We start from the raw sequence: 10,026 nt of genomic DNA on the forward strand, positions 1-10,026 counted from the left end.
TGACAGTTTTACTTCTTCTTTTCTGATTTGGATTCCTTTTATTTCTTTTTCTTCTCTGATTGTCATGGCTAGGACTTCCAAAACTATGTTGAATAATAGTGGTGAGAGTGGACAACCTTGTCTTCTTCCTGATCTTAGAGGAAATGCTTTCAGTTTTTCACTATTGAGAATGATGTTGGCTGTGGGTTTGTCATATTTGGCCTGTATTATGTTGAGGTAGGTTCCCTCTATGCCTACTTTCTGGAGGGTTTTTATCATAAATGGGTGTTGAATTTTGTTGAAAGGGAAGTGCAGAGTCTTAACAATTGGACTGCCAGGGAAGTCCATTCTCTTCTAATGTTGGGCTCTTCAGGGTTTAACCCTGGATCCTCCTGGGTGTTTCTCAGGCACTCCACCTGTGATATGGCCCCTACGAAGTTCATCCTCTATGCCCCACACTCTTCTTCCTCAGTGTCATCTCCGTGAAGACAGACGCCACCCAGCTCCATTCATCTGGGCCAGACAACCTGGCCATCCGTGTCTCCTCCCTTTCTCTCAACCACTATCCCGTGCATCTCTAAGTTCTGTCCATTCTATCTCCCAAATCATTCCATTTCCATCCTCTCTGCCATGTTCCAAGCTTCCCTTTGGTGCTCTGGACAGTTGCAGTTATCTCTTTGTTATCTCCCTGCCTCTGACCTGAGGCCCCTCCAATTCATTCTGTACACAACAGTCAAAGCCATATTCCATAAACCTGAAACTCCACATCCTTCAATGACTCCCCATTTCCAGCAGAATCAAATACAAACTCCTTTAGCCTAGTATGCAAGACTCTACTTCAGTTGACTGATGCTTGCTTTGTAGGTCCTGTCTCTCCTCACCACCACCCCACCCACCTTTTAAGTTTTAGCCAAACCAAACTTCTCAAGTTCCCTGAGAACAAGCACATCCTCTCCTGTTCTTCCAGACGTCTTCCTCTCTCCCAGCTGCATCTGGCTAACTCCTTGTCTTCCTTCAGCATAAGCAGGAGTCGTTCCTGACCGTCAAGTCTGGGTCACGGGCACACTCAGAATGACCCTGACATCTAGAACCTCCACCATCCTAACACTAAGCACCTATCTATTTCTGAATCTCTCTCTTGCAAAATGGCCTGTGAGCCACTGAAGGACAAAGACGAGGTCTGTTCTCAGAAGCCTCAGGACTCTGCCCAGGCCAGCAGCAGTGAGTTTGTCCAGAGAAGGCATGAATGAGTGACTGAATGGGTGAGCTGGGCTATTCTGTGTGTGCCCCATTCACATGGTGAGACTATTTTTTTTAAATCAATTAATACCAAAAAAAAAAAAAACCCCAAACCCCTCGAAATCCATGATGAACAAAATACCAAAAGTTTAAATGAAGACAGGATCATAATAGTGCCAGGTAGGGCCGTATTAGAGCCTGGGGCAAAAGGAAGCATCAGTTATACTGATTTTGATTCTTCAAATGATGGCATCCAAATATTATTTATCTTGATTACTGAGGTTTTGGGCGCTCCCTTAAATTTTGTACCCAGGTGAGCACCTCATGAGCCTTATTCAAATCCTGATCCTCATGGGAAGACTTTCTCAACAAGCCTGGGCAGAGGTGGCATAAGGGGCAGGGACCAGGAGGATGTCCTGAGTGGAGTCCTTTGCCTGGATAGTTTCTGGAGGACAGTTGTCCCTACTCCACTGTGCTGGAGCCTAAACCCAAGAAGAGGACAGGACTTACTTAGGGGTGGGGATAGGGTGTTGGGGGTGGATAGGGATGTGACTTCCTCAAAGACGCAGAGTGAGCACCACACACCTCCCAGCTGTGGGCTGCTCCTCACCCCCGCCTCTCGGGCCCCAGGAACAGGGTCCCCTAAGGCACAAGGGTCCAGCAGGAAAAAGAAACAAGGCCAGTCCCAGATGAATGGGCGTCTTAGGCTCAAAGGAAATGGGGGGACGGGGCGGGGTGGTGAACTGAGACTGTGGAGCATTGATCTTCAAATTTTCTGGCCTCAGGATCTCTTTATATTCTTAAAAATTATTGAGGGCCCCAGAGAACTTTTGTTTACATGGGTATACCTACCAATATTTACCGTCTTCAAAATGAAAACTAAGACATTCTAAAAATTTTTGTTTTTAAATGTAAAAACCAATAATAAACTCGTTTCATGTTAACATAAATAATGTTTTTAGTGGAAAATAACTAAAGTTTTCAAAACATAAACAATTTAGGGAGAAGAGTAACATTGATTTACATCTTTTTTTTGCCCATGTCTTTAATGTTGGGTTTAATAGAAGACAGCTGGATTCTCGTATTCACTTCCACACTCAGTCTATTGTGATATGTTGTTTTGGTTAAAGTATATGAAGAAAATCTGCCCTCACACAGATGTATGTGTATTTGTAAAGGGAGGAATATTTTAATGGCTTTTTCAGATAACTGGTGATACTCTTCTTTGATTCTACATCAGAACTCCACAAATGGTAGTTTCTTAAAAGTTAGTTGCAATGTATACTGAATCATATCAACAAACTTTTTGTCATCCGTGAACAAGGCAATGTATTGGTCTATCTTGCCCTTTGAATCTTTTACCTCTATGTAATTTTGAAACATCATGCTTTCCTCATTTGGAAAATATTGGTTCACTGAGATATACAGGTCTTCCAGATATTGACTTTTCATTATAAGATATCAAACAATTGTATTAATTAATGTCACTACCAATCTCATCAGAAAATTCTTTGGATATTGGAAAGCTGTCAAGCTCATGCTGGCAGATACAGATTTTCCAAACATTTTAATCTTTTCTTGGAAGTTCAAATTTTAATCATGGCAGCAAAATCCCATCATAGGTTTTACTTGAAGTGACAGGATCGCTTTATTTCCATAGTGACTTTTTGAGAAAAAAGTCTGCCAGATACCCAAGTCTCTGAAAAGCCATAGTTTGTCAGTCATTTTTTCAAGTGATAATGATGATCCAAAAAACAGCTCAGCTCACAGCTCAAACAGTGGCATTGGTTCTTTTTCTGAAGACAACCACTCTACTCCAGTTTGCAGCAGAGATGTTTCATGTGTATTTCCCATTCCGATACACAGATTATTAAAAGGATGTGTACTGGGCTTCCCTGGTGGCGTAGTGGTTAAGAATCCGTCTGCCAATGCAGGGAACACGGGTTCGAGCCCTGGTCCGGGAAGAGCCCTCGAGCCGCAACTACTGAGCCCATGTGCTACAACTACTGAAGCCCGCGTGCCTAGAGCCCATGCTCCACAACAAGAGAAGCCACCGCAATGAGAAGCCCACTCACTGCAACAAAGAGTAGCCCCCGCTTGCCACAACTAGAGAAAGCCCGTGTCCAGCAACAAAGACTTAATGCAGCCAAAAATAATAAGAATTTTAAAATTTATTTAAAAAAATATAATAAAAAAATAAAGTGAAATTGGCTTTTTTTTTTTTACGCTGAATGCGTAGCTATGAAAGATATGACTCCTATGATAGTTTGGCACCCCTGCCTTGACTGGTGCTAAGGAGCCAGCAGTTTTGCTCACCCTTTTGTAATGTCGGTGCAAATGTCAGTCAACTCAGTGAAGAAGACAAATAATGTCTTGGTATTATTATGATGATCATTTTGACCTCATGGATTCCCTGAAAGTTTTCAGAGATAGACCTCCTCTCTCATCCCTCATTTACATGGACCACTTTGAGAGTTACTGTCTTACACCTATGGGATCAGATGGCAGGGTCACCTTTAGGAGTGGAAAAGATCCCAGCTGAGTAGAAGCTAGCAATTTGCTGCTGAGGAAGCAGAATAAAAGTATGTAATTCAAATCAACTATGTAATTCACAATGCAACTTGAGGGTGAGTTTTTTGTTTTTAAAGGAATCGCAATGATTTCTTGGAATAATTGAACCTACATTTATTTAATTAACATAGACAAACCACTACCATATACTAAATAGAACAAAGAACAAAATTTTTCTCAATCAAGAGAAAAATTCTAATTACAGCCAGTCGTTTCTTTAAACTCACCTGTAAGTATCTATAGACTTCTTCAAGTGTTTCCACTGTTCTGGGGCTCCCTAAGGGGTGAGTGTAATTAACAAGGCTTATTACCCATTCCTTTTATTTATTGATTCATGGTGCTGGGAATAGTGTTGATTAGGCAGACAAGGTCCTTGATCTGCCAGTGCTCACAGTCAAGTGGGAGAGTGTGAAACGATCATACAAACATGAATACGATTACAATTGTGCTAAGATTTAAGAAGAAGTATAGGGAGCTTTGAGATGGGACTTGACCTGACCTGGAGGTCATTGAAGACCTCCCTGAAGAAGTGAAATTCAGCTAAGGTCTGAAACATGAGTTGGAGTTGGCCAGGTGGCAGTGGGGTGTGGATAGGGAAGCACGTTCAAGGCAGTGGCATGGTATGTGTGCAGGCTGAAGCAGGAGAGTTCTGGGTGAGTTTGAAGACCCACCTGGGAAGTCCATTTTGGCTGGAACCTGGTGAGAAGGTGGCATGAGATGAGGGTGGAGTGGCAGCCAGAGGTCAGGGCAAGGGCCATCAGGTGGCCTTTTTTCCAGTTCCTGGAACCTACCAATCTCTTTCCTGCCATAGTGCTAGACTCATGCAGATCCCTCTGCCTGGAACTCTCTTCCTAGGCTCTTCTTTCAGGCCTCAATGGAAATGTCACCTCCTTTCAAACTAGATATCTTGGGACTTCCCTGGTGGCGCAGTGGTTAAGAATCTGCCTGCCAATGCAGGGTACACGGGTTTGATCCCTGGTCGGGGAAGATCCCACATGCCACAAAGCAACTAAGCCCATGTGCCACAACTACTGACCCTGCGCTCGAGAGCCTGTGAGCCGCAATTACCGAGCCCATGTGCTGCAACTACTGAAGCCCATGTGCCTACAGCCCGTACTCCACAAGAGTAGCCACTGCAATGAGAAGCCCGCTCACTGCAAAGAAGAGTAGCCCCCGCTCGCCACAACTAGAGAAAGCCCGTGTGCAGCAACAAAGACCCAATGCAGCCAAAAATAAATAATAAATAAATAAATAAATAATTTATATTAAAAAAGTAGATCTCTGTTTTCTTCTCCCTGTCAGCACCCTATTTTCTTTGTATAGCAGCTATGTTTGTTTACACTGCTTTTGTCTATCGCCCCCATGAGACTCTAAGTTCCCTGAAGGCAGGGTCCTGTCGGTCATGTTCACCCTGCCTCTCCTGTGTTTGGCAGTGAGCCTGACACGCAGTTGGTGCTCAGAAATATTTTTGGTTGAATGTATGAATGAACATATGAAGACAGAGCTAGATTTGAGATCCTGGCTCCATCCCTTAATGCTGTGTGACCTTGGACAAGTCACATAACCACCCTATACTCCGTTTCCTATTCTGTAAAATGGGGATCTTACTTCCTATCTCAAAGGGCTTTCGCGAGACTCAAAGGTAGTGCGTGTGGAAGCACTGAGCAGGGTGCCTGGCTCCAAAAGAGATGCTCTTAAGTGTTAATTGTCTTCCTTGCTTCTCACTGCCTATTCCCTGCTCTTTTCACTCTACTAAGATATATGATGAGCCTTGGGCCTTGCTTAATCCCGAGTCTCTTGCCATCCCATCCCCCTCAGCTGCAACACAAACATAAGAGGGGCTTCCAGGCTCACGTGATGGCAACATAGTGGGAGGGACAAGAGGGGAGGGAGGAACTGGTTTTTCTGGACAGTGGATGGGGACAAAGAACTGTTGAAAATGAACCAGACTTTGGGTAGTGCGATTATGGCTACTTTTAATCTTCTTTCCTATATAGTTGAATCTTGAACAACACAGGAATTAGGGGCGCCACCCTCCCCGCAGTTGAAAATCTTCTTATAACTTTACAGTTGTCTCTCCTTCTGTGGGGTTCCGTATCTGTGGATTCATCCAACCATGCGTCGTGTAGTATTGTATTTTTGTATTGTATTGTATTGTATTAATCAAAAAAAAAATCCATGTATAAGTGGACCCACACAGTTCAAACCTGTGTTGTTCAAGGGTCAACTGTACTTAAAACAAACACCTTTTTGTTTTGAAATAATATTAGGCCTTCAAAAAAGTTGCAAAATAGTACAAAGAGTTCATTATATGCCCTTTACCCAACATTCTCAATTTATAAAACAATAGTACAATGATCAAAACCAGGAAATGAACATGTTTACAGTATTATCTAAATTACAGACCTTATTTGAACTTCACCAGTTTTCCCCTAACAATATTTCTGTTCCCGGGTACAATCCAGCATCCCACTTTGCACTTAGTTGTCCTATGTCTCCTTTATATCCTCTGATCTATGATAGTTCCTCAGTCTCCTTGTCTTTCGTGACCTTGACACTATTGATCAGTCATTTTGTAGAATGTTGCACAATTTGGCTTTGTCTGATGTTTTCTCATGGCTAAATTGAGATTATGCATTTTTGGCAAGAATACCACAGAAGTGGTGTTGTGTCGTTGTCAGTACATCGTACCAGGGGTACATGATGTTGACATGTCTTACTAATGATGATGCTACTCTTGTTTACTTGGTTCAAGTATAGTCTGTTGGGCTTCTCCATTGTATACTTTTCTTTTAAAATTATACTTAAAAATTTTTAATTACTAAAGCAATGCACACTCCTAAAAAGTTTAAACAAACAAAAAAAAATGTAAAGTAATTATACCTCCCACCAAGCCCACCTCACCTTTCCAGAGGTTTCACCACTGTCATCGCTTTGAGGGGTAACCTTCTAGATCATTTTCTATATCATATACAAGTACATAACGGGGTCATACCAACTTTTTTGTTTTGTTTTGTTTTACTGAACAATATTATCCAGGGACAACTTTACATGGCAGTACAATCAGATCTAACTCATTCTTTCTAATATATAGCTACTATTTCATTCTCTGGGTGACTCTAATATACATCTGTGTACTTTCTAGATTGTGTATGGGCATGTGAATTATTTTTTAACATAAGGCATTTTACCATCAAAATTTTTATCTCAAATTTCATCACTAGACCAATATTCAAATTTTGTCAGAAATTAAAAACCATAGAATTTAAATTAAAAAAAAATTTAATTTCCATCTGTTTCATCACCAGGAATAGATTATCTAAAACTCTAAGTCAAAACAAGCTAAAGAATAAAAAAGTATATTTTTAAATGGAACAAGAGAAAAGAAACTGAACTGCCACTGATTTTATTGAATGTCAGAGGCCATTCATTTAAAAAACACACCATTATTTTATGTAGGAAGAAAAAAATGCCAATTAATTGGAAAATGCCACCAATTTTAGAGTGTTTAAAATGTGCAAAATGAGAGTCTTGGAACTGAGTAAATCAGATAGTCCCTTGTTAGCCCTTCATTAACCGGAATCTCTGTGTGGTCTTCCAGGCACAGGTAGGATCCTATGACCAGCTGCCCACTCCAGCCCACCGTGATGGAGGCAAATGATTCATCTCATGTGGATTCTGAGTTCCGATACACCCTCTTCCCAATTTTTTACAGCATCATCTTTGTGTTGGGGGTCCTCGCCAACAGCTATGTGCTGTGGGTCTTTGCCCACCTGTACCCTTCCAAGAAATTCAACGAGATAAAGATCTTCATGGTGAACCTCACCATGGCTGACCTGCTCTTCCTGGTCACCCTGCCCCTGTGGATCCTCTACTACTACAACGAGGGCAACTGGATTCTTCCTGAATTCCTGTGCAACCTCGCTGGCTGCTTCTTCTTCATTAACACCTACTGCTCAGTGGCCTTTTTGGCCGTCATCACTTATAATCGCTTCCAGGCTGTAACACAGCCCATCAAGACCGTTCAGGTCACCACCCGCAAGCGTGGCATCCTTTTGTCCCTGATCATCTGGGTGGCCATTGTGGCCGCTGCATCCTACTACCTCATCCTGGACTCCACCAACACAGTGCCCAACAAGACGGGCTCAGGCAACATCACACGCTGCTTTGAGCACTACGAGAAGCGCAGTATCCCAGTCCTCATCATCCACGTCGTCCTCGTGTTCAGCTTCTTCCTCGTCTTCCTCATCATCCTCTTTTGCAACCTGGTCATCATCGTCACGCTGCTCACGCAGCCGATGCAGATGCAGCGCAATGCAGAGATCAAGTGCCGGGCGCTCTGGATGGTCTGCACGGTGCTGGCTGTGTTCATCATCTGCTTTGTTCCCCACCACATTGTACAGCTGCCCTGGACCCTGGCTGAGCTGGACTTCCAGAAGAGCAACTCCCACCAGGCTATTAACGATGCACATCAGGTCACTCTCTGCCTCCTTAGTACCAACTGTGTCTTAGACCCCATCATCTACTGTTTCCTCACCAAGAAGTTCCGTAAGCACCTAATGGAGAAGTTTTACAGTATGCGCAGCAGCCGGAAATGCTCCCGGCTCACCACGGAGACAGGCACCGAAGTGGTCATGCCGCTCAAAGAGGTCCCTGTCAATTCCCTCAAAGATTAGGCCCAGATTGTTTGGAGCCCAGAGGCTTATCCTCCATGGACATCATGGAGGGACCTGGGGGAGGAAGGGGTGTCTGATGCGGCCCTGGCATCTGCTCCCTGGGCACTGGTGGCCCATTAGGTATGGAGGCTACCTCACCAAGGTGTCGATGCTGGGTAGAGCCAGACTGCTGGGAAATCCAGAACTTGAACGAGCCCTTTCAGCCACCTTTGGGCACATGCCATAATAACCTTGGTTGGTAACCTCATCCCGAGCGCCTGAGTCTGACAGCTCTGGGAGGAATGTCAGGGCCAGGGGCAGTCCTTGGGGGTTGACACTGAGCCACCCAGTTCATCCTACCAGGACAGCAGTCCCAAATGAGTAAGTTCTAAAGTTTTGGGCAACCACTCCCTTTATCACTAAAAAGTCAGAGAAGGGGTTTTGGAAAAGGGACGCTCCCCTCGCTGCGTGGCACCGTCTTTGGGATAGACTTTTAAGCTAGGATGGTGCTGCCCAGTCTCTACCTAAAGGCACAAGGTCTTTGTGGCACTCTCAGGGGAAGTGGCTTGGTGGAACCCTCTCCCGAGTCATGCAACAACCTGTATTGAGTGATGACCAGAGAAGATAAAACATGCATAGACCGAAAGCTAGGATGGGGAGCCTGTCTCCTGGGGCAGATGTGTGTTTCCGCACAGGCCTCACCTCAGGCCTGGGGCAGCTCTGGGGCAGCGGGAGAGACACAACACCCACATCCACCTTCTGTCTCAACAAGGGACCCTGAAGAAGTAACTCCTGCAGCACAGCCACCCACTGTGGGTGGGCAAAGTCCCCTCAAAGCCAAATTGGGGCCCTCCAGGCCACTGCGATGCCCAGAGGCTTCCGTGGGAAAGGGCAGTTAGGCTGAGAAGTACCTGCAGGAAGGCCTCCAGAGTGGGAGGAGTCTGTAGCCCCCCCCCCACCTCACCTTCTGAGAGGCCCCTCTGACTTAGCTGCCACGAGCTGAGAAGAGCAACTAGAATCCCAAGGGCGGGCAGGCACTTTGAGTTCTGGGTGCAGAAGAGAGGTGAAAACTTCTCTTGAGGAGTTCTAGATGCCCGAGCCTCCTCTCGCATCCTGAGCACCTGCAGTGTGAACCTGACAGCCTCAGACGCAGGGGCTAGGAGGAGCCTTCCCTGGTTTCCAGAAATCGTCTTCCCTTCCAGCCAGTGACCCCACAAAGCTGGGATCCTCGTTTCCCGCATACTGGGCTGATTTTGATAAATGCCTCCCAATGGGCCAGAGACCTGCTTGGGTCTGGGGTGGCAGTTGTGGGCTGGACTTAGCAGGTGGTGACTAGGTGGATAGTGCAGCGGACTTGAACTTCGGGGTCACACAGACCCAGGTTCAAGCTGTGGCTTTGTCACTTCCTGCCCAGGGCCTGTGAACTGAGTTTCCTACCTCATAGAGTTATGAGGAGCAGATACCTCTAGGTCAGGCTGACTGCTCATCGCAGATTCTCCCGTCTTCTGAGAATTTGTTCCCCCGACCCTCCGATAGGAGCTGAAGGGATGAGAGGTGAGCGTCTGTCTCTAGTGGGGCCAGT

At 45.0% G+C, this 10,026-nt stretch overlaps 1 protein-coding gene across 1 annotated transcript in view; it reads left to right on the forward strand.

The window, feature by feature from the left end:
- PTAFR (platelet activating factor receptor) overlaps positions 1 to 8,465 on the forward strand; it is a gene marked incomplete at its 3' end in the record, with an annotated part of 34,193 nt that extends 25,728 nt beyond the window's left edge. The window contains exon 2 of the mRNA XM_082679505.1: positions 7,391 to 8,465. Coding sequence (XP_082535631.1) covers positions 7,407 to 8,465 — 1,059 coding nt within the window. The 5' untranslated portion in view covers positions 7,391 to 7,406. The remainder of the gene's footprint in view (positions 1 to 7,390) is intronic.
- Positions 8,466 to 10,026: the final 1,561 nt, after the last annotated feature.

This window comes from Grampus griseus (assembly GCF_964374135.1).
Source record: "Grampus griseus genome assembly, chromosome: 1".
NCBI classification, from domain to species: domain Eukaryota; kingdom Metazoa; phylum Chordata; class Mammalia; order Artiodactyla; family Delphinidae; genus Grampus; species Grampus griseus.